We start from the raw sequence: 25,684 nt of genomic DNA on the forward strand, positions 1-25,684 counted from the left end.
ACAAGATGGCAGTGGCTTCAGAACTGTAAATTCTCCAGTATGCAGATCCCGTGTAAATGAGGCACTGTCAACATCAACACTGTTTTAAGTCAGTGTTGCTGTGGTGACCCCATTGCAGTAACGCACCATACGTGTAAAGATAGACTTAAGAAAGCAAGAGCAACTTTGTTCAGTGCTCAAGAATAAAACAATCCTACAAACTTATATTTAATCATTTGAGATATTTCCAAGATTGTCACAACTCATAGCATCAATTTATTGAAGATGGTAGGACCTTCTTGTAAAGTGCTTCTGAAACCTACAAGATTTAATCATGGAATTAATATTTCTGTAAGTATTGAGTGCGGCTAAAGGGCAGGATGTGGTGGTGAAGGTTGGTAGTGGGCCCAGGGTCTATGTATGTTGGATAGAGATAACAAGGATTATGAAACTCCTGTGGTTTATCTTGCACAATTAAGATAAGCTGAGCTTTTGTTTTTTTTAGCTTGTTGGACAGTCTGTCTGGTTGTCACAGTGACAAAGGGGTGAAGTCCTTCAACTGCATTGAAGTCACAGTAAATCAGCCTTATTATCACATCGCCACTTTGTGGTTGAGTGGTATTATTTCAAAACATCATGAAAAGGCAAAAGGCGATAGGTTGAAGTTGGATCTAGGGGAATAAAAATGATTTTGAATAAGGTGAGAGTTGAGGGTTGGCATTGAAAAGAAATTTCAGGGCAATTTTTATGTTCACAACCTGATGTAGCAGTGTTCCCACCTATTATAGAATCTGCATCATTGGTTTTTAATTGACTTGATGGTCACTTTTTTACAGATTTTTTTTTTCTAAATTGAACTGGAAACCTCATTTTACCATACCATTTGAACTCGTAGACCTAATTCTTTGCTCCTGCATTGGGTGTTGTCTCTGCAGAGCTTTCGGTCTGCAAAGTGCACTGATCTCTCCTGCCCTGCCTTGGAGAACAACAAAGAGAAGAAAGAAAAGTACAGCACAGAAATACACCCTTCAGCCCTCCAAACCTGTGCTGATTATGATGCCCTAACTTAAAAAAAACCTTCTGCCCTTACTCAGTCCATATCGCGCTAAAGACCTTCAATGTTATCTTCACAAAATCATAGAATCCCAACAGTGGAGAAGGAGGCCATTCAGCCCATTGAGTCTGCACTGACCACAATCCCACCCAGGCCCGATTCCTGTAACCCCACATATTTACCCTGCTAATCCCCCTGACTCTAGTGTCAATTTAGCATGGCCAATCAACCTAACCCACATATCTTTGGTGTAGGAGGAAATGGAGCACCCGGAGGAAACCCATGCAGACACGGGGAGAATGTGCAAACCCCACACAGACAGTGACCCGAGCCGAAATTGAACCCAGATTCCTGACGCTGTGAGGTAGCAGTGCTAACCAGTGTGCAACTGTGCCATGCATAAACCGCTTATTTTATAAATAGCTTATTTTATAATAAATAGCTTAATCTTTATTATTCATTTGTGGGACATGGATGTCGCCGGCTGGTCAGCATTTATTCCCCATCCCTAGTTGCCCTTGTTCGGAGGGCAGTTGAGGACAGCCACATTGCTGTGGATCTGGAGTCACAAGTAGGCCAGCAGATTTCCTTCCCTGAAGGACACAAGTGAACCAAATTTTTTTTTCCAACAATCGATAATGGTTTCACAGTCATCAGTAGATTCCTAATTCCAGACTTTTTTTTAACTGAATTCAAATTCCACCATCAGTCATGGTGGGATCTGAACCCAAGTTCCCAGAACATTAACTGAGTTTCTGGATTAATAGTCCAGTTTAAAGTTCATGTTCGAAGTAGACTTAAATTAGCACTATGATGAAATTACTGTGAAAATCCCCTCATCACCACACTCCAGTGACTGTTTGTGTACACTGAGGAAGAATTCAGCATGGCCATTGCACCCAGCTGGCATGCCTTTTGGACTGTAGGAGGAAACCGGGGCACCTAGAAGAAACCCACACAGACATGGGGAGAATGTGTAGACTCTGCACGGACGGTGATCCAAGCTGGGAAGCGAACCTGGGCCCCAGGCGCTGTGAGGCAGCAGTGCTAACCACTGTGCCACCCCAGTCTAGCAATAACACCACTCTCTAATGATTAGACTAGCAATAATGCCAGTAGGCCATTGCCTCCTCTGCTTTATAAGGACTGTTGGGTACTTCAGTGGGTTTAACACACTCTTATAAACATTTCTCTAATAAAATATGGAACAAAGGAATGTCTGACATCACTTAGACTGATTTCTATCCTATGAAATGTTAATGTATATGGGCTTCGTTAAAACATAGATTCTACAACTGGGATCTTAGTCCCATTTCTATGCTGGATTAAGGAGGTGAAGATAAAAAGATTTAGAGACAGTAACGATCTCCTGTCTCCAGAAGCACTCTATTTAAAATGTTCCTGACGAGATTTAGTCCTGTAACTGCTGATGATATCCAATATTGTGTCATATTATCTTTTGCAAACAATACAATTCCTATGGTAACTTTTCTTTTCATGAAACTAGGAAAGTTGAAGGTTAGATCACCCAAACAAACAACATTACATCAGGATGTTCACAGAACTGAAACCATATTTCATGATATTCGCATTTAATGCAGTGGGAAAATGACTTATAATATTCTGGCATTCTGAGTTACATTTTATAGTTGAAGGCTCTTTCTATGGGGGATCTTTGTGTTAAGCTTTATTCATTCATTGTAGAATGACATGATATCCTGAGAATCTTTCTTTCAATACATTTTGTAAGAGTGATATGGCCTTTGTAATGTCACTGGTATGAGATTGGCAGCAGATAATTGTTTTTGAATGGATTTCAATTTTAGTGTATCACATCCAGTCTTTACTGGCACCAACTACACAATTTCAGGATTGTTACAACGCAGATGGAGGCCACTCGGCCCATCATGTCTTGCCAGCTCTCCAAACGGGCATCATGGCTTAGTGCCATTCCCCTTCCTTCCCCCCCAGCACATTACTTTCATTCATTAATAATCTAATGCCCTCATGGATGCCTCAGTTGAACCTGCTGGTGGATAGAAGCAGAGCCCAGGGTTATTGGCAGTGAGTGAAGAAGCAAAGGCAACTTGCAGGACGGTCATGAATCCAGTATTAACGTCATCCAATAACTGTGGAATACAGAGCCACACATTCTCATTGGTCTTCCCGCCCAAACATTTTGAGGCAAACCTTTCTGGCATATTGAGAGGCGGAAATGTTTTGTAATAATTGGCTTGGTTTAAAGTCAAATATCTTTGGTTACAATGGAACTGAACGATTGAGTACAGATGAGAGTTGAAAACAGCTTCAAATCTGAACTTACAATGATGTTAAATAATATAATTTTGAACAGGTAGTTGGCGGAAGGCAAAACACAATTTCTATGGACTCTGAAAATGTAGGTGTGTGGAACTTGGTGGAACCTTCCACACCCCTGACGAAGGAACACCGTTTCCGAAAGCTTGTGGGAGTACTATCAAATAAACTGGTTGGTCTTTAACCTGGTGTTGTAAGACCTCTTACGGTGTAGGAAAACCCACAGTTCTGGGAAAACAAGAACATAAGAATAGGAGCAGGAGTGGACGAAAGGTCTCCTTGAGCCTGTTCTGCCATTCAAAACAATCATGGTTGATCATGACCTTCAACTCCACTTTCCACATATTCCTTGTTTTTCTGAAAGAACAAAAATCTGTCTAATATATTCTGTTGTGCCTGCCGCAGTCTGTTTTAACCCTTATACAGTGGACGAAGAATTGCGAGTAGATTTCTCGTTAGTACAACAATATTTACTTAAGCACACAATCAATAATCACCTACCCAAGCCAAAGTCTGAAGGAGCAGCGCTCCGAAAGCTAGTGGATTTTGCTACCAAATAAACCTGTTGGACTTTAACCTGATGTTGTGAGACTTCTTACTGTGTTTACCCCAGTCCAACGCCGGCGTCGCCACATCTTGCTGCAACTGTACAGGGCACTGATGAGGCCGCAACTAGAGTACTGTCTGCAGTTTTAGTTGCCGCATTTGCAAAAGGATATCTTGGCCTTGGAGGGAGTGCAGAGAAAGTTCACTCGGCTGATACCGGAGAAGAGGGGTTAGCCTATGAGGAGAGATTGAACAGACTGGGTCTGTACTCGTTGGAGTTTAGAAAGCTGAGGGGGCATTTTATAGAGACACATAAGATAATGAAGGGGATAGATAGGGTAGAGGTAGAGAGATTCTTCCCGCTTAGAAAGGACAGCAGGACGAGAGGGCACAGCCTCAAAATAAGTGGGGGTGGGGGGTGGTGGGGGGTGGGGGGTGCAGTTTAGATCGGAATTGAGGAGGAACTTCTTCACTCAAAGGGTGGTGAGTCTCTGGAATTCTCTGCCCATCGAAGTGGTGGAAGCTACCTCACTGAAGATATTTAAGTCACGGGTAGATAGGTTTCTGATAGACAAGGGAATTAAGGGTTATGGGGAGAAAGCGGGAAAGTGGAACTGATCCACTTCAGATCACAGTAAGAAGCCTGACAACACCAGGTTTAAGTCCTACCAATTTATTTAATAATTTTATTTAATAAATCGGTTGGACTTAAACCTGGTGTTGTCAGACATCTTACTGTGTTTACCCCAGTCCAACGCCGGCATCTCCACATCACCACTTCAGATCAGCCATGATCTTGTTGAATGGCAGGGCAGGCTCGAAGGGCTAGATGGCCTACTCCTGCTCCTATTTCTTATGTTCTTATGTTCTTATCATGTGTAACTAATAGCCATGCCTGTAGGTAGTGGAGGCAATTAGGTCACATACCTCCCTCCCAAATAAGGGGTTAAACTCCCCTTTGTCTGGTAAACAAGTATGTTTGACCAGAGATTGTCCATTGTCTTTGAGATGGTGTATTTTCTGTGTATGCAGTCATCTGAACTGCAGCCTGTTTATCTCTGTCTTTTAAGCTGCAGCCTGATGTTTCAGCGCTTGTCCAATTATCCCAGCATGCTCTGTAAATCGCCATTCCAGGTGGCCCATTTGGCCACAATTCTTAATTGCATTCAGCGATGGAGCATTCACACCCCTCTGGGGTAAGGAATTCCAAAGATTCACAACTGTTTGAGTGAAGCAATTACTCTTCATCTCAATGACCGTCCCCCTATCCTGAGACCGTGACCTTGTGTTTTCGATTCCCCAACCAGGGGAAACAATCTCTCAGCGACCACCGATATAAAATACTCACCACAAAATCCACAAGGGAATGGTGAAGGACTTCCTTCAGCCAAAAAGTGGCGAGAATGTGGAACTCGGTACCACATCGATTGTTATTAAAAGCCCATCTGGTTCACTTATGCCCCTTTAGAGAAGGCAAATCTGCCATCCTCACCTATCCTGGCCTACACGAGACCCACAGCAATGTGCTTGATGCTTAACTGCCCTTAGTTCAAGGGCAATCAGGGATGGGCAACAAACGCTAGCCTTGCAATGATAGTCACACCTCATGTAAGGAAAAAGATGAAAAGATCAAGTGGTTGAAGTGAATAGTATCATAGAATCCTACAATGCAGAAGGAGGTCATTCAGACCATCAAATCTGCACCCACCCAGGCCTTATCCCCATAACCCCATGCATTTACCATAGCTAGTCCCCCTGACACTGAGGGGCAGTTTAGCATGACTAATCCACTAACCCGCACATCTTTGGATTGTGGCAGCAAACGAGAGCACCCAACACGGGGAGAATGTGCAAACTCCACAGAAACAGTGAAGCGGGGCCGGAATTGAACCCGAGTGCCTGGCGGTGTGAGGCAGCAGTGTTAACCACTGTGCCACCACATATTCTCAGTACAGATGCAGTGAAAGTGAATTGCGACCAGCATTTGAGGGAGAAGGGAATAGAGAGTTACGATGGTGGGATTTAGTTGAGAAAGTATGGATGAGGCTCGAGCTGAGCACAAACAACGGCATAGACTTGTCTGGTCGAAAGGTCTATTTCTATGCTGGATATCTAATATAATCTTAGGGCATAGAAGCAGAGAACCGTAACTCCAACAGTGTAGAAGGAGGCAATTCGGCCCATCGTGTCTGTACCAACTTTCCAACAGGCCATCCCACCACAGGCCCTATCCTCATAGCCTCATCTATTTGCCCAGCTAATCATCCTAACCTACCCATCTTGGGTCAATTAAGGGACAATTTAGCATGGCCAATTCACCGAACCTGCACATCTTCACACCTGATCTACTTATTTAAATTGTTCTCTACTTACTCCCTGTAGATGCCCTACTCAAAGGAGCAGATTGCAATATCAGAACATGATAGGAAGGGATTAGGATCAGAGAAGTTGAGTTACTTTACTTTAGCTGCAGCCATCCAGTGTTGGCCAAACAAAGATGGTTAAAGTTGGGTCTATGCCTGCTGCAGTGCCACAGTTCTGGAAAAGAGACCTCACAGAACAAAGTACTATTAATGTGGTACATTTGGCTTTCATTAGAATCTGGAGTCCCTCGGAGCTTTCTCATTGTAATTTCATTCAGTCACACCATGGCATTTTATTATCAAAATCTTACTGTGCCTTCTAATAAAAAAATTGCTTTGGATCAGAACATTGGTGGGATCCTGGGCAGAACATCAGAGAAATGGTGACGTATAAGCTTCATTTTATTTTTGCTGCTTTATCTACCGTGACCTCATGAAGTGGATGTGACATTTCTTGGCTGGATTCCAGAATATGTCAGGAGTCCTAATGTTAATCTTGAATGTACTATCAGCATTCAGCTTCACGGCGATAGAGGATAGAGTTCATGCAAAAAGAGAAGAAATTACACGGAGATATGAAACAGTCTATTCTTAAATAGGGGGAGAAAGATCTTTGGAAATATACTTTTCATTTAAGCTGCTGCTGAAATGCTTAAGTGCATAGAAATATAGAAGATAGGAGCAGGAGGAGGCCATTCAGTCCTTCAAGATCACTCCACCATTCATCATGACTGATCGTCCAACTCAATAGCCTAATCCTGTTTTCTCCCCATAACCTTTGATCCCGTTCACCCAAATGCTAAATCTAGCCACCTCTTGAACACATTCCAGTGCTTTGGCAGCAACCACTTCCTGTAGCAATGAATTCCACAGGCTCATCACTCTTTGGGTGAAGAAATGCCTCCTCATCTCCATCCTTGAATCCTCAGACTGTGACCCCTGGTTCTGGACTGCCTCCCCATCGGGAATATCCTTCCTGTATCTACCCTGTCTCGTCTTGTTAGAATTTTATAAGTCTCTGTGAGATCCCCCTCTCATTCATCTGACTATATATCTGATGTATGTGTGGCCGTTAAAAAAAAATCAGGTTTTTTTTTGTAACGTCAAGTTTAGTAAAGGATGCAGCTTTGGAAAAATCACACTGGAGTCTCACACCAAGATAAAGGCAAAATACTGTGGATGCTGGAATCTGAAACAAAAACAGAAAATGCTGGAAAATCTCTGCAAGCCTGACAGCATCTGTGGAAAGAGAATGGAGAAACATTGGCTCTACTCTCTCTCCACAGATGCTATCAGATGTACTGAGATTTCCCTGCATTTTCTATTTTTAGGTGACACTGGAGTCCTACGTGCTCTCTATATTACTATTGTTTTCCCACAATTAGTTTGCTTTGGACTAACTGCTGGCGACTGCATGTTGAGAATGGAGGAAGCTTCTTCCTCTAAATGAAATCACTGTAGTAGTAATAAAAATATAAAAGAAGCCCTTAAATTGTCTTTAGAAAAAAAAACAAAGATTATTCTTATCTTCACTATATTCCATTTGGGTTCTGCTTGAGTGGGGGAGTCCAGGACGAGGGGTCATAGTTTGAGGATTAGGGGTAAACCTTTTAGAACTGAGGTTAGGAGAAATTTCTTCACCCAGAAGGTGGTGAATGTGTGGAATTCACTACCACAGAAAGTAGTTGAGGCCAAAACGTCTGATTTTAAGAAAAAATTAGGATCATAGAATCTTACAGTGCAGAAAGAGGCCCTTCGAGTCGACACTGAACACAATCCCACCCAGGCCTTACCCCGATATCCCTACATATCATACCCACTAATCCCTCTAACCTACACATCCCTAGACACTAAGGGGCAATTTCTTAGCATGGCCAATCAACCTAACCTGCACATCTTTGGACTGTGGGAGGAAACCGGAGCACCAGGAGGAAACCCACGCAGACACGAGGAGAAAGTGCAAACTCCACACAGATAGTGACCCGAGCCGGGAATCAAACCCAGGACCTTGGAGCTGTGAAGCAGCAGTGCTATCCACTGTGCTACCGTGCCACCCCCTATTACCTATTAGACATAGTCCTTGGGGCTAAAAAGATCAAGGGATATGGGAGGAAGGGGGGGTGGGGGGGATCAGGATATTGAATTCAATGATCAGCCATGATCAAGGTGAATGATGAAGCAGGCTCGACGGGCTGAATGGCCTATTCCTGCTTCTAGTTTCTTTGTTTCTACGAGTCACTTAGCTTGACTTTTGCATTATAGCCCATGCGTAAACATGGAAACAAGTTTTAATCTCCAGAGAATGAGTGACAGTGACTGCCCTTGACATCTGTGCCGTGTTAAGCTAAAGGTGACACCGAGGAGCCAGAATAAAGCAGAAGTCAGTGGGTATTGAATGTGAAGGAGGAAGGGGGTCGATGGGGGGAGGGGGATGGGGGGAAGGGGGACATGGTGGGGGGGGGTGGGGGGGGGCGGGGGGCTGCAAGCCAAGGAGTGAGGGGCATCACCAGGGAGAGAGGTGGGTGAGGGGGTTGCAGAGAATGAGGTTGGGTTCCTAGGCAACACAGAGGAAAACGGATGTAATTTTTAGTGGGCTTCAGGCCAGCATTTTGGGAACTCCTTGCTTCACATCACATTGGGAGCACCTTCGCCATAATGGGCGACGGTGGGTCAAGAAGCCCCCAACTCCCCCCATCACCCGACTACCCCAGCCCCCCCAACCCCCGCGCCAACTCACCCTCCACCCGTTTCTCGAAGTGGAAAAGGGAAAAGGTGTGAACAATATAAACCAGCTTTGCAGGGAGCCCAAAAACTTGCCAATGAACTGGAGCAAACAACAAAAAGCACCCTCTGTAAAACTGCACTTTTCCTTTAAGTGTTGCAGCCACCAGCAAGCCCAGTCAGCTTAAAGCACTTCATCATCTCAGTATATCGACCAGAGAACCTCCCCTGTGTATTGCACACAAAGTGTAAACCTGTACGCGAACAAACGATTTGCTTTTTGCTCATTGGGTTTACAATGGAATCAATGCTGAAGAATCACCATTTTCACTGAAATTTATCCTGTTGGTTAAGAGAGAAAGGGACTGTCCAAACAAATAAGCCCTTCTGATTACTGGAATAAGCAGTAAATTTGGGAAAGTTTACTTTTTGTGAGCTTTAAGTTACAATTACAAATCAGCACAAAAACCCTCTCTGCTCACGTAAAATGCAGTCTCAGGTGGAAGTGAACCCCATGATGTTTAGCTGGAAAATCGTGTAAAACTCAACCTTAATTTTTCAAATTCTAAAGTATCATCCTGGAGATGATTCAATTTTCTTGTAAATATATAGAAACTAATGAAAATGAGAATCATAGAATCCCTACAGTACAGAAGGAGGCCTTTCAGCCCATCGAGTCTGTACCAACCGCAATCCCATTCAGGCTCTATTCCTGTAACCCCACACATTTACCCTGCCATTCTCCCGAACACAAAGGATGAATTTAAAATGGCCAATCAACCTAACCCTCACATTTTTGGACTGTGGGAGGAAACCGGAGCACCCAGAGGAAACACACGTAGATATGGGGAGAATGTGCAAACTCCATACAGACTGCAACCCATGGCCAGAATTGAACCTGGGACCCTGTCACTATGAGGCAGCAGTGCTAACCACTGTGCCACGGTATCACCTGTAAATGAATTTACTGGTCCTTGGGGGCCACCCGAATACCAGTAAATACATGAATACATGTACAACAGTTCAAAGCATTTAAGTTTTGTTTTTATTTATTTGCATTACGAAGGTGATCAGATGGTGACTGATAATTAGCAGGATTTTTTTATTGTTGGGTTTTATTTCATTCCTGCAGTCTTTTAGGATTTCACTTTGGCCCCATTCAAGCAACAGTGTCAATCCTTTGAAATCATTAATGGGTAAAAGTCTTGGCCAATTGGCTTCAGGAATTTGACTTTTACACAAGGATATACGGCGCATATTGTGTAGAAAATAATGTAAATTTAATTGGAGATTCAAGGTAAATAGAAATGGACCAAGGGGCTTACTGGAAACCTGAAATAAAAACAGTGCTGGAAACACTTAACAGGTCCGACAGCATCTGTGGCGAGAGAATAGAGTCAATGTTTCATGTCAGGATGACCCTGCGTCAGAGCTGAAGACAAAGATAATGGGTCAAGATTTATACCGTAAAGATGAAGGATGGGGCAGTGGGGGGTGAGGGGACGCAGGTAGGTGGAGGGGGAAAGTGGTGAGGGTGGTTGGTGTAATTGACCAAGATGTCATAGGCAAAGGGGCAAAGGAAATGGAAATGATGGTGATAAAGGTTAAGACTGACGCTAATGGTGTCCATTCAGAGATTGGAAAGTTAATGGCAGAACGAAGGCACCGAGTAGCAAAGGGCAAACCGGAGGCATGTGGCAGATGGCCCAGGTGGGGTGGGGGGAGGGGAGGGGGAATGTTTTGAGCACAATATAACCCTTCCTCAGAGCCGTGTCAGCTTTGGCTCAGTGGTAGCATCTTTTGGCCTTTTGAGTCAGAAGGTGATAAGTTCAAGTCCTTTTCCAAAGGTTTGAGTGTGTGATCTAGGCTGGGAATTCAGTGTAATGCCAGGGGAATGTTACGCTGCTGCCTTGTGGATGAGTGATTAAACTAAGGGTCCATCAGTGCTCTCAATAGGAGTGTTGCTCCACAATGCAACTTGAATAAAAGCTGGGGAGTTCTCCCTGCATCCTCACCAATATTTATGTGTCCAGCTGGATCAGTACAATATATTGTCTGATCATTTATTTAAATGTTATTGACGAAACTATGATGTATACAAATTGGCTGTATGTCCATTCTTTATGACGCTGAATCCCTTGATCATGCACTGACTGCTTTTCAATGTGGAAACTCCATCACTCTGCACACTCCCAAGAACCCACTCTTGTTGTTCTGCCCACGTGCTGACTGGCATGAATTGCCTACTTGAGGGCCTCAGTTGCTGGTGGGATAGGAAGGCTGTTCTTCCCACCAATGGATTTATCCAGTGGAGGCAGGAAAGTGGAGGGATCCCTCCCCTCCAACCTCCAGCCTGATTAAATGCCACCCCTCTCCCCCACCAAACCCCCACCCACCACTGGGGAGGGCATAAAATGTTGAAATCTATCCCCTCGTCCCTTGTTTGTTTAAATGAGATTGCATTAGAGTCTTCGGTGTTTGTCAACTGACATGCTCTCATTTTGTTCTTGTAGCTTTGTATGAAAAGTCCTGTGAAGCGTACAGACACAAAGGGCAGATGTCAGACTTCTTCTCCATTGATCCAGATGGCAGTGGCTCTCTGAAACCCCTTCTCGTGTACTGCAACATGACAGGTGAGCTGGCACCCTTTACTGCTAATCAGATCAAAGCATATTTATAGTAGCGAGATTTACACTGCTGATAAATAGTGGTCCTTCGACTGAAATATGTGCGAATGCAAAGTAAGAAAGCAACACCCACTGCAGCCGCGAATGGTTATGATCTGTGAACCATTGCTTTATTATGTATCTATGTCAGTTGTGAAGCAGAGAAACTTTGTTTCTGTGAGAGATGGTAATATACACCACGGTCGGAATTTTACCGCCTGGCCTGGCCCAGAATTGGCATTCTCCGTTGGCCTCAGACGGAATCTTATGAGTCTCCGGCTGGAGAGGCAGTAAAATTCCGGCACGCATATCTTAATCCGAGCTTCGAATGTGCTACATCTAGTGTTGACCACGCGCTTTCAGATTGCTGATTTTGGATATGGGAATAGTGAGGGGAGATGGAACCCGTCCCATCCCTTTCCATTTAGCGCCCAGCTTCAAAAAAGTTTGAAAGTTTAAAACAATATTTATTTTGTTGGTGCCACAAGGGTCTTTTAAGAGACTTTTGGATGAGTATATGGGACTTAGTAAGATAGAGGATTATAGGTAAGCCTAGTAGGTAGGGATATGTTTGGCGCAACTTGTGGGCTGAAGGGGCTGTTTGTGCTGTAGTTTTTCTATGTTCTATGTTCTAAGTAGGCTTACGTTAACACTGCAAATAACAAAGAACAGTGCAGCACAGGAACAGGCCTTTTGGCCCTCCAAGCCTGTGCCGATCATGATGTCTGCTAAACTAAAAGCGTATGCACTTATTGTGTCACTATGAAAATCCCCCAGTCATAACACTCCGGCGCCTGTTCGGGTACACTGAGGGAGAATTTAGCATGGCCAATACATCTAACCAGCATCTCTTTCATACTGTGGGAGGAAACCGGAGCACCCAGAGGAAACCCACGCAGACACAGGGAGAATGTGCAGATTCCACACAGGCAGACCCAAACTGGGATTCAAACTGGGTCCCTGGCTCTGTGAGGCAGCAGGATGACTTTAGTGAGTGTGGCTGAATGCAGGTTGACTGGGACATTATGGAAAACACACTGGTTCAATGCTGACCAGCAGTGCGAACCACTGTGCCACCACGCCTTTTGGGATACCCATCGCCTCCTGCCAGCTTTCAATATCTCTTTGCCCATTCTTTAACCTACCATCCTGCACCTATCACAATCTCCCTTACCCCTACATGATCAGCATTGTGCTTCAACTGTCCTTCAAAGACCCTGACCTCTGCACTCCATCATCTTATTCACAATGGTTTCCAAGTTCTTTTGCTGCACATGTGATGGCCAACAATATAAGAATATTCGGAGTCGGGGCAGGAGGTAGGAATAGATTTTTGTGTTGGCTCCCCCATTCAATACAATCGCAAGTTTTTTTTTTACCTCAATTCCAATTTTTTATGCACCCGCTTCCCAAATGGGTAAAGAATGATCACCTTTGAAAACAATGAGGCATGAACAGGTAAAAAATGAAGTAGAAGATTTGGAGGAGTGGCGAAGATGGCAGGTGGATGTGGAGAAGATGGCAGCATGGTGGCACAGTGGTTAGCACTGCTGCCTTACAGCGTTAGAGACCTTGGGTCACTGTCTTGTGGAGTTTGCACATTCCTCCTGTGTCTGCTTGGGTTTCACCTGGGTGCTCCGGCTTCCTCCCACAGTCCAAAGATATGCAGGTTAGATGAATTGGCCGGGCTAAATTGACCCTTTGTATCCAAAGATAAAAAGGTTAAGTGGATTAGCCATGTTGCAGGAGTCACGGGAATGGGAGGGTGGGGTGAGGCAGAGAAGGAAAAAGCTAGACAAGACACAGGAGCAGGACAAGAATGAATGGAGGGTAAGGATTGTTTTCCACTCCATTCCTCAAAAAATAAAGCTAGTTTATGACCGCCTTCCTTTTTCATGTATCTGCCATCACTAATATTGTTCTATCTCATGGTTCAGACTCAACTGCTCACCCAACAGCACGGTGGCACAGTGAGTGGGATGGCACAATGGCACAGTAATTAGCACTGCTGCCTCACAGCGCCAAGACCTGGGCTTGATTCCCAGCTTGGGTCACTGGCTGTGTGGAGTTTGTACATTTGCCCCATATCTGCATGTGTTTTCTTCTGCGTGCTCCAGTTTCCTTCCACTGTCTAAAATGTGTGGACTGTGTGGATTGGCCCCTTAATGTCAGGAGGACTCGCTTAGGTTATGGAGTTAGGGCCTGGGTGGGTTTGAGGTCGGTGCAAATTCAATGGGCTGAACGGGTTCCTTCTGCACTATAGGGATTCTATGATTCTATGATTCTAACTTTAAACAGTTGGCAGCAGTGAATGGTACAGGAGGACTTTAGTAAGTGTGGCAAAATGGAGTAGAATCATTGCAAGTTGACCACAACATGTAAAACACGCTGGTTCTATGCAGACCAATTGTAAGCAATGCAACAGGAAACCTTGATATATACAATGGAGTCAGGTTGGTGTATAATTGTTCCTCTTATGCCCACTGTTGTTTGTCATAATGAGTTGGAGCAATTTCATAATGGATAGTCACTGGACTAGTAAGCCAGAGGTCCAGGGTAATGACTGAGCTACCTCGGTTCAAATCCCACCACAGCAGATGTTGAACTTGAATTCAATTAAAATCTTGGTGACTATAAAACCATCATTGATTGTCGTAAAAATTCTTTTTCACTAATGTCCTTTAGGGAAGGAAATCTGCCGCCCTTGTTCGGTCTGGCCTACATGTGACTCCAGATCCATAGCATTGTGGTTGACTCTTAAATGTCCTCTGAAATTGCCAATCTCAAATCAGGACAATTTGAGATGGGCAATAAATGCAGGCCCAGTCAGTGATGCCCAGATCCCATGAATGAATAAGAAAAAAGTTCACTTGCAGCCAGTGTGCAAGTTTGAGTCCACACTCACTGAGAATCTCAGTCATAGGGTAATGCAATGGGCAGGGAATGTGAAGCTGAAACCCAGAACCAACGATGATTGTATTGAATGGCGGAGCAGGATCAACTTTGCATATAGTCTATTCTTGCTCCTTTCTCTTTATGTTGTTACGATGTCTTTCAAATCCATCATTGCTCGCCCAGGATATCATCCATATTTGGATAAGACTTAAGAGTGAGTGTGTGCCTTTTGATTTGATTCATTATTGTAACATATATTAACATACAGTGAAAAGTATTGTTTTTTGCGTGCCATAGAGACAAAACATACCATTCATAGAGAAGGAAACAAGAGGGTACAGAATGTAGTGTTACAGTCATTGCTAGGGTATAGAGAAAGATCAATTTAATGTGAGATAGGCCCCTTCAAAGTCTAATGGCAGCAGGGAAGAAGCTGTTCTTGAATCAGTTGGCACTTGACATGATTCTTCTGATAACTTTCCCTCGTAAGCTTTACTGTTGATGTTTTTCATGCCAAAGCCAGTGCAGGATTTGACGGGAATGCTCCAGATTAGGAGCTATTTTGGTTAAGCAGCTCCTGGAGAGAAAAAAGAATCAGAAAAGAACGATCAAAGAAATGACATCAAGACAAAATGCTCATTAAAGGCAAGTTAAAGGGAAGTATTGATTCAATTGTGTAGCACAGGCTCGATTCACCAAACCAAAACATATTTCCTCATTATACTGATAGCACAGTGGTGTTAAAAAAAAAACCTTTATAGACTAATAGATAAAAATATGCCATTACATTTAGTTCTTCTTCGAACAACAAAGCAACATTACATATCCATTTGATGCCAGCAATATGATCTTTCCCTCAATTTTCTATGACCTATTGTTATTTTAACAGTCTTGTATGGCTGCATAGAAAGGATTGAACAGCCACAGCAATAGAGATTTAATCTAACTTAACGTCTGAATGCTTTATAGTTTCTCGTTGCACACATGATAAGCAGCAAGTGTGACAGACAATGTCAGTGCAACATCGTCTGATCTGAATCGGGATGGTGCTCTTTAGTCCTCACAGCAATGAAAATGAAAAGCTCCAATTTGTAACTTTTACATTCCTCACAGTGAAGGTTGGCATTGAGGGAATGAGATCTATCTTCCCACTTTTCACAGCTGGTGTCAGCACCGTTTACGCCCACTTAGAGTCGGGTTCGGCAAAGCTTTCTCTGTGGCGTTTATTGTAATGATGATGAAATATTAAAATAAAATCTGGCTGCAGTTCGGCAGGGCATGGGTAGGACCACACCTGGAAGTGCCCTGGGCACTTCTGGCCTCCTTGTTAAAGGGAGAAGGGGTTAAGATGCTCTGGTTCCCCAGCCACATGTTTCCCGCCAGCGGGAGGTGGCGCATTGTTTGCTAGTGGCAGGATTCTCCAGTCCCGCCGTTGTCAGTGGGAATTCCCAATGATGTCACCACCACACCGGCAGGAAACCCATGAGCGGGTGTGTACAGTCAGTAGCACTGGAGAATCCCGGCGGCATGAACAGCCAGAGAATTTTACTTGCACTGGGAGCAGTCTAGAAAATGCTCTCAAGAGGGTTGTTAGTCTTTAGAATTGTCTTCCACAGAGCAGTGGAGGATGGGTTATTGAATATATTAAAGGCCATTTCCTGGATAAAGTAGTTGCCTTATGAAGAAAGGTTGGGCAGATGGGCATTTAGGAGAATGACAAGTGATCTTATTGAGAGGTTTTGAAGAGTGCTTGACGGTGAGATGCTGAGAGAAGGTTTCATATTGTGGGGAAATCTTGAACTAAGTTTCAAAATAAGCTGCTTACTATTTGAGATGGAGATGAGGAGGAATTTCTGCTCTCAAGAGGGTCGTTAGTCTTTAGAATTGTCTTCCACAGAGCAGTGGAGGATGGGTTATTGAATATATTAAAAGCAAATTAGACAGACTTGTCACCAACAAGAGCATCAATGGTTTCATTTTTATTTATTGTTTCATGGGATGTGGGTGTTACTGGCGAGGCCAGCATTTATTGCCCCTCCCCAGTTGCCCTAGAGAAGATGGTAGTAAGCTGCCTTTTTTCATTGCAGTCCATGTGGTGTAGGTAAACCCACAGCTCTGTGAGGGAAGGAGGGGGTTGCAGGATTTTGACCCGGTGATGGTGAAGTCAGGATAGTGTATGGCTTGGAGGGGAGCTCGCAGACGGTGTACCTATCACCTTGTCCTTGTTGCTCGAGACAGTAGAGATTGTGGGTTTGGAAGATGCACCTAAAGAAGTCGAGATGAGTTGCTGCAGCGCATTTTGTAGCTGGCAGACACTGCTGCCATTGTGCATTAGTAAGAAGTCTCACAACACCAGGTTAAAATCCAGCAGGTTTATTTGGAATGCCTCATTGCCTGTAAGTCACTTTGAGATGTACAGAAGCTCAAGATAAATACAAGTCTTTCCATGTGTTTATTGCACCATTTTAGCACAGTTTGTTGATTGGATAAACTGTAAATGTAAAATTGGGGCCCAATCTGAGGAAGATTGCCTGGCTTAGTTTTTTTTTAAAGTTGAAGCCCAAAGTTTATTTATTAGTGTCACAAGTAGGCTTACATTAACATTGCAATGAAGATACTGTGAAAATCCCCTAGTTACCATACTCAGGTGCCTGTTTGAGTACACTGAGGGAGAATTTAACATAGCCCAATGCACCTAACCATGACATCTTGCAGACTGTGGGAGGAAACCGGAGAACCCAGAGGAAATCCACGCAGACACGGGGCCACCTGATGAAGGAGCAGTGCTCCGAAAGGCCCGTGATTCCAAATAAACCTGTTGGACTTTAATCTGGGGTGTTGTGAGATTTCTTACTGTGTCCACCCCAGTCCAATGCCAGCTCACTGTGCACCAGTGACTAGGGTCTAGCAAGGCACTCTCACATCAGGGCGCCCTTTAAAAATAGTGTCCCAATTTCTCTTAAAGTGGGCTTACTAGTGTTTCCTGTTGGGGATTCTTTTGGCAACACAGAGTGATTGAATCCCACCTGGTTAATGCTGCCAGTGCCAGTGGGAAACATCCCAGGTTTCCCACTAGTGGCATCACTCAGTTTCTCATTGGGAGAATGGCGACCAACATCTCCACGTAAGACTTGGTACGAAATTCTGTTTGGTACAGTGCTCCTGCGAAGGGTCTTTGGACATTTCGCTAACAACAGACTTCCTGTTTATTATTCTGATGAAAACAGAGTTGACGTTCACTTGTCAGGGAGATTCTTGCTGAGGCAAGGTAATGATCAGGGCCTTAGCAGGGCTTGTGAGACTGGAGCCTCAAATGTCATCGTGCAGAGAGATCTAAAGAGCAAGGGGGCCTGTCTTTTGTGGGTTGACATCTGAAGGAAATCTCCTGCTCCTTCATGGTTTGAAATCAAATTCCAAACTGCCGGAATCAATCTGGAGCTGTTGCCAGCTGTTGTCAGGGGGTCCTTGTGCATGAGTTGCAAAAACCCAGCCTGCAGGTGCAGCAGGTGGTCAGGAAGGCAAATGGGATGCTGGCCTTCATAGAGAGGGGGATTGAATATAAAAGTAAGGAGGCCTTGCTGCAACTGTACAGGGCACTGGTGAGGCCGCAGCTGGAGTACTGTGTGCAGTTTTGGTCGCTGCACTTGCGCAAGGATATTTTGGCCTTGGAGGGAGTGCAGAGGAGGTTCACTAGGCTGATACCGGAGTTGAGGGGGTTGGACTATGAAGAGAGGCTGAATAGACTGGGCTTGTACTCGCTGGAGTTTAGAAGGATGAGGGGGGATCTTATTGAGGCATATAAGATGATGAAGGCAATGGATAGGGTAGAAGTGGAGAGGTTCTTCCTGCTCAGAAAGGACAGCAGGACTAGAGGGCACAGCCTCAAGATAAGGGGGGAGCAGTTTAGAACGGAGTTGAGGAGGAACTTCTTCACTCAAAGGGTGGTGAATCTCTGGAATTCTCTGCCCGTTGAAGTGGTGGAGGCTACCTCGCTAAATATATTTAAGACGCGGGTAGATAGGTTTTTGGTAGGCAAGGGGATTAAGGGTTATGGGGAGAAAGCGGGAAAGTGGAACTGAGCCACTTCAGATCAGCCATGATCTTATTGAATGGCGGGGCAGGCTCGAAGGGCTAGGTGGCCTACTCCTGCTCCTATTTCTTATGTTCTTATGTCAGTCAGAGAAATAACAGAAATATGATGACCTTCAGCAAAATAAGTCTGGAATAAACATAGGCCTGTGTTAGATAATTTATTTGAATTTTGCTGACAAACCCAGCAATCTTAACTCCAACTTGAAAGAATCCCAATGAATGGAAGCATATTCTGACACTACAACAGTGAAATGCTTCAGGGGCAGCATGGTGGCACAGTGATTACCATTGCTGCCTCATAGCACCGGGGACACAGGTTCAATTCCAGCCTCGGATCACTGTCTGTGTGAAGCTTGCGTGTTCTCACCGTATCTGTGTGGGTTTCCTCCGGGTGCTCTGGTTTCTTCCCACAGTCTGAACGATGTGCTGGGTCAGGTGGATTGGCCATGCTAAATTGTCCCTCAAAGTATCCCTACAGGTGCTGGAGTGTGGCGACTAGACTAGGGGATTTTCACAATAAGTTCATTGCAGTGATAACATAAGCTTACTTGTGACTAATAAGCAAACCTTAGTTTTAGAACGCACTCTGACGAAGGGTCATCTTGACTCGAAACGTTGTCTCTATTCTCTCTGATGTGGAGATGCCAGTGTTGGACTGGGGTAAACACAGTAAGAAGTCTCACAACACCAGGTTAAAGCCCAACAGGTTTACTTGGTAGCAAAAGCCAAAAGCTTTTGGAGCGCTGCTCCTTCTGTTCCCGAGAACTCCCACCTACCTAGCGAAGGAGCAGCGCATGGAAAGCTAGTGGCTTTTGCTACCAAATAAAATTCTTGTACTTTAATCTGGTGTTGTGAGACTTCTTACTCTATTCTCTCTCCACAGATGCTCTCAGACTTGCTGAGATTTCCAGCATTTTCTGTTTTCGTTTCAGGAATGCTGCATTGCCTGTAAGTCACTTCGAGATGTACTGAGGCTCCAGATTAATACAGGTCTTTCCATGTGTTTATTGCACCATTGTAGCAGGTTCCATTTTACACCTTTCTCTTTTCCATTGACTTCAGTTGTAAATAGTTGAGCTCCCGACTGATAACATTGATGGGGTCAGTTAGGGAGAGAGGCATGATCTCATTGAAAGGTGGAGCAAATGTGATGGTCCGAATGGCCTGCTTCTGGTCCTATGGCTTATGCTCTTATGAGGGAGGATAATTCAGTGTGTAAGCAATAATTGAAGGGTTGAGTAACTGGGATCTGATGCACTGGAGCTGAAGGGACCTGCCAACGGCATACTTGGCCAGATGGATAACTTGAACATGCATGTGATAGAAGTATTGTCTACCAAGATGTTCCATGTTTACTTATGAGCCAAGTTAAACTTTCTGAAATGTCAGTGATTATCAGTTTCACTTCAAATTACAGCAGGGGACACATTCAGTCCATCATTTACTACTGGCTGTGCTGCCTGCTAATCACTATAGCCTTGCGCTTTTTTTAACCCACCCATTCATCAGTAACATAATGTAACTGAGGGGCTTCAACACAAACCCTTATCGTGACTGGTTGACTGTCCTTTATGTGGATTTCATAAGCCTCTTGCCAAATATAAAATGGCACAGGTGCCATTCGCATCTCTGATATTTTTTCTGCCTTTCCCTGTTGGCACAAAAACTTGCGTAAATCATCATAGAATCCCTACAGCATAGAAGGAGGCCATTCAGTCTGTCAAGTTTGCAACAACTCTCAGAAAGAGCATCTCACCCAGGCCCAATCCCCCATTCTGTCCCCTAAACCTGCACATTCATCATTTCATCTAACCTGCACGTTGGAGCAAACTAAGGGACAATTTAGCATAGCCAATCCACCTAATCTACACATCTTAGAACACAAAGGAACAACTTAGCATGACCAATCCATTAACATGGACATCTTGGGACACCAAGGGACAATTTAGCATGGCCAATCCACCTAACCTACACATCTTGGGACACAAAGGGACAAGTTAGCATAGCCAATCCACCTAACTTAAACATCTTAGGACACTAAGGGACAATTTAACATGGCCAATCCACTTAACCTATACATCTTAGAACACAAAAGGACAACTTAACATGGTCAATCCACCTAACCTATGCATCTTGGAACGCAAAGGGACAATTTAGCATGGTCAATCCACCTAACCTATACATCTTAGAACACAAAGGGACAATTTAGCATGGCCAGTCCACATAACCTACACATCTTAGAACACAAAAGGAAAATTTAGCATGGCCAATCCACGTAACCTACATATCTTGGGATACAAAGGGACAATTTAGCATGGCCAATCCACCGAACCTACATATCTTGGTACAGAAAGGGACTATTTAACATGACCAATCCACCTAACCTACATGCCTTAGAATACAAAGGAATAATTTAGCATGGCCAATCCAGCTAACCTATGCATCTTAGGGCAGAAAGGAACTATCTAGCATGGCCAATCCACCTAACCTTCACATCTTGGAACACGAAGGGTCAATTTAGTGTGGCCTGTCCACCTAAACCTTAACATCTTTGGAACTTAGGAAGAAATCACGCAGGCACAGGGAGAATGTATAAAACTGCAGTCATCGGAATTGACCCTGCGACTCTGGCTCTGTGAGGCAGCAGTGCTAACCACAGTGCCACCGTGCAGCCCACTTCAATTACAGTGAACTTTTCAATGCATTATTAAACATTTTGCCATTTTAGTGGATATCTGAAATAGAACAGGTCACTTCCAAAAAGCGGTCATTGGTATTTCACTTGACAGGTAAAGTGTCACAATAACACAGCGTCCAATATCCATTATAATAATTTTACATTGAACCAACTGAAAAGAAATCTGTAAATTGAACTCAAACAAAATGATCCACAGACAGTTACATAACCATGAGAGATGGACAGTTGTCAAAATCCTTTTTTTTTACAGTCACAGTGAATTTCTTTCTAACTTTTGAAAAAAATATTTAAACCTCAAATTTTACCCATTGCTCACATATTTAGACAGGTTCTAATGCACACTCCTTGTGAAGGAAATCTTATCTACTTATGGTTGAAGTCAATTGTGACTTCAGAAAAAAGCCAGGTGTAAAATGGAATATTGATTTTTTTTATTCATTGGGGGGATATGGGTGTCACTGATTGGCCAGCATTTATTATCCATCCTTTGTTGCCCAAGGGCAGTTGAGAGTCAACCACATTGCTATGGCTCTGGAGTCAAATGTAGGCCAGACTGGGTAAGGACAGCAGATTTTCTTCTCTAAAGTGAACCAGATGGGTTTATCTCTCATGAATTTTCATTGGTAGGAAAACCTACCTACAATGGAGAACTTGCCCTACTCTTCAAGAAATTGCCACACATTTTGCTCAGCATCCTATTGAATTTTCATCGCTTATTGACCTGAAACTGTAAGTGAGACACTCTAGAGTCTACTCTATCAAGGCTATGTTGGAACCAGGCTTTCTCTTCCTTGCAGAGATTTTAAAATTCAACCTAGCTATTTCTTTGGGCCAATGATAGTATAGGACTAATATCACTGGACAATTAATCTAGAGGCCTAGGTTAATGCTCTGAGGGTGTTGGTTCAAATCCTACCAAAGCACTGGTGGAGTTTAACTCCAATTAATAAATCCTCACAGTAGTGATCTAAAAAGGGGAATTTTCCCATCCCATCCATCACGGGAATTGTAGAGGGCAGGGGGCAGACTATGCAAAGGTCTGTTGACCTCAGATGGGATTTTCTGATTTTGAGTTAAGTGCAACCAGAAAATCCTGCCCTAAATCTACAACTGATTGTTGTCAAAAATCCTTCTGGTTTAGTCATGTCCCTTGAGGGAAATGTTCCTGGCCTGTCCCACATGTGACTCCTGATCTACACCAATGTGGTTGGTTTAACAGCTCTCTGTCCACTAAATTCAGGGGCAGTTAGGGATATGTGTTGGCTTTAATAAGGCAATTGTGGTTGGTCTGAACTCCCTGATTAAGTGCCAAATTGATGGCCCAGTCAGGGAGCGTCTTGCTTTGCATTTAACCAGGAGTAAGAAGTCTCACAACACCAGGTTAAAGTCCAACAGGTTTATTTGGTAGCACGAGCTTTCAGAGCGCTTCTCCTTCATCAGGTGAGCAGTGATGTCAGCTTGCTCACATGGATGTATTGGTTCACTTTAAAGGGCTGCCAGCACCAGAGCTCAGCTGAAGACTTCCCTCCTTAAAGCCTTCCTTGATTGAAGCCACTCACCTGATGAAGGAGCAGCGCTCTGAATGCTTGTGCTACCAAATAAACCTGTCTGACTTTAACCTGGTGTGGTGAGACTTCTTAATGTGCCCACCCCAGTTCAATGCCAGTATCTACACATCATGATTAATCAGTAGTGTCAGTTTCTTTGGGACTCCTGGTGTAGACTGTTAACTAAAAGCACTCAGTATGCTGCTGTCAGACTTGTAAACCAAGGGAAGGAACTTCTGCCTCCAAGGACTTATTACAGGATGGGCAACCACTGGTAGTCTTGCCACCAATGCCCGCAGCCCATGAAAGAATAAAGAGAAAAAAAATCTTCATAATTCTCCAATTTATGAATCCCTTTTCTCTCTTTCTAACTTTACTGATGTCCAGGAGCATGGACTTTGATCCTTCGCCTGAACTTGGTGTTAAAGGAACACTGACTGACTGTCTGAATCCCTTTCAGTATGTATTACCTCATCAGAAACATGATGTGCAATTAGCTGGAGACACGCATTAGGAAAATTATTTGAGTTACTTCTTGCTAAGTGAGAATAGTGAGTGATGGCTACAGACAAGGCTGGCAAGATTTTATGGGTCGCTCGGGCGAGACTGGGAATTCCTGTCGGAGGTCAACAGAGATTTCTGTTGTCGGACCCTCACCCACCCCATGGTGGGCCAGTTGGCAGAGTTCTCGCTAAAAACAGAGTCTGCCTCTTTGACATAACGCAGAAGTGACAGGCTGCCTCAGATATCCGACACTGCTTCCCGCCTCCAAAAAGGTGTATGTCAAAAAATCCATTTCATCTTGGAGACCACTACAGAAAATTGTTATTTAGATTCCACGCACTACTTTAACGACACATGCAGAAATCCAGCGTTAACTACTTGCACTCGCTATAGAAGGCAATTGCTCACTGCTGCAGGTCTGAACCTTTCTGATTGAGAAGCCCACTTAAAGGGCAAGGGAGGCCAAGCAATCCCCATAAAGGTTAAGAAAGAGGAGACGAGAAGATGAGGCCAAGTTGCAAAGTACGGGGTGACGCCTACCTTTTCTTTTTAAACTTAGCTGGGTAAAAAAATGAGGGAGAGATAAAGCATGACTCAATTTTGTCGAAGAACAAGTTAGAACAGTCGCCAAAGTAAAAGCAAAATACTGCGGATGCTGGAACAAAACGGAAAATGCCGAAACATCTCAGCATCTGTGGAAAGAGAATAGTGCCAATGTTTTGACCCTTGGTTATCCTGACTCAAAACGTTGACTCCATTCTCTCTCCGCCGATGCTGTGAGACTGCTGAGATTTTCCAGCATTTTCCGCATTAGAAGAGTGGCCATCAGATTTGAAGGAAATTTGAACACAGTAAGGATCTGGAAGGGGGAAGAATTGGAGAAAAATTTATTTCGAAGAACATAGACTGAAGTTCAGAACGGCATCAACTTTCAAAATAAAGGAAACCGAGAAGGACAAGAATGATGATACTGGTTAATAATCTTGAGAAGCGCCTCGTGACATCTTCGTATATTAAAGGTGCTGTATAAATGCAGGTTGTTGGCCACGGGTTTTGCTGTCAGTGCCGGCTGATGTTAGGTAAACCTCTGGATGGTTGTCTACCTTGATTCTGCTGGGAAGAATTTCAGCTGTCTTGTCAAGCATTAGACCATAAGATATCGAAGCAGAATTAGGCCATTTGGCCCATAGAGTCTGCCCTGCCAATCAACCATGGCTGATATGATTCTCATCCCCATTTCTCTGCCTTCTCCCTGTAAGCCTTGATCCCCTTATTGATCAAGAACCTATCTATCTCTGTCTTAAAGACACTCAGTGACCTGGCCTTCACTATGAGATTCATAGATTCACCACCTTCTGGCTGAAGAAATTTCTCCTCATCACAGTTTTAAAGGAGCGTCCCTTCACTCTGAGGTTGTACTCTCGAGTTCTAGTTTCTCCCACTAATGGAAATATCCTCTCCGTGCCCATTCTATCTCGACATCTCAGGGCTCCCTTGAAGCAAGGCCCAGCAACTCAGGCTCTTTCATAGAAAGGCAGGGAAGTGTGGGGATGGCTTTCACTCACGCGCACAACAAAATCAGAGATAAAAATTGCCGTAGTGAAAAAAGGCGTTGGTAAAAAGGCAGTGGAAAATTACGTTTTCAGTGCACAGAATTAATTTTACAGAATTAATTTATTTTTTATAAGTACAGTAATTTTGATCAGATAAGCCATTCCTTTTCAATTAATGCTACAATGTCATGGGTTTTACTTTTGAACAAACTTCACCTGGTTTTTAACAAGTTACATGTTATGAAATTCTGCTCGAGGGACTGAGTGGCTTTCCTGTGCTCCTAATATCTTTTCAATGAGACCACTGCAACTTTCAACATGTCATGGGCCTCCCTATTAAATATTTCTGATTAAAGAAATGCCTTACGCCTGCAAGTACAGGTGTAAGATATAGTTGATAGTTAACTCAAATCTGTGCTGATTCCACACTCTGGAATGCATCACTATTGCTTGCTGATACATTAATGACAACATTTCAACGTGGTGCACTGTAAGCTCAGCTAATAATTGTTCGGTGATGGGGTGGATTCATTGCTTTAACAATGAGATCGGACGGAATTCTCCCATCCTGAAACTAATTCCTTTCTGATTTGACTTATTATTGTCAGATGTATTAACATGCAGTAAAAAGTATTGTTTCTTGAGTGCTATACAGACAAAGCATACCATTCATAGAGAAGGACACAAGAGAGTGCAGAATGTAGTTACAGCCGTAGCTAGGGTATAACAGAAAAATCAACTTAATGCAAG

At 43.7% G+C, this 25,684-nt stretch overlaps 1 protein-coding gene across 1 annotated transcript in view; it reads left to right on the forward strand.

Annotated features, from left to right (window-relative positions):
• LOC145350301 (contactin-associated protein-like 5) overlaps positions 1–25,684 on the forward strand; it is a 1,016,709-nt gene that overhangs the window by 636,935 nt on the left and 354,090 nt on the right. The window contains exon 12 of the mRNA XM_080199494.1: positions 11,493–11,612. Coding sequence (XP_080055620.1) covers positions 11,493–11,612 — 120 coding nt within the window. The remainder of the gene's footprint in view (positions 1–11,492; positions 11,613–25,684) is intronic.

This window comes from Carcharhinus amblyrhynchos, chromosome 11 (genome assembly GCF_965287045.1).
Source record: "Carcharhinus amblyrhynchos chromosome 11, sCarAmb.v2.hapA, whole genome shotgun sequence".
Lineage (NCBI taxonomy): Eukaryota > Metazoa > Chordata > Chondrichthyes > Carcharhiniformes > Carcharhinidae > Carcharhinus > Carcharhinus amblyrhynchos.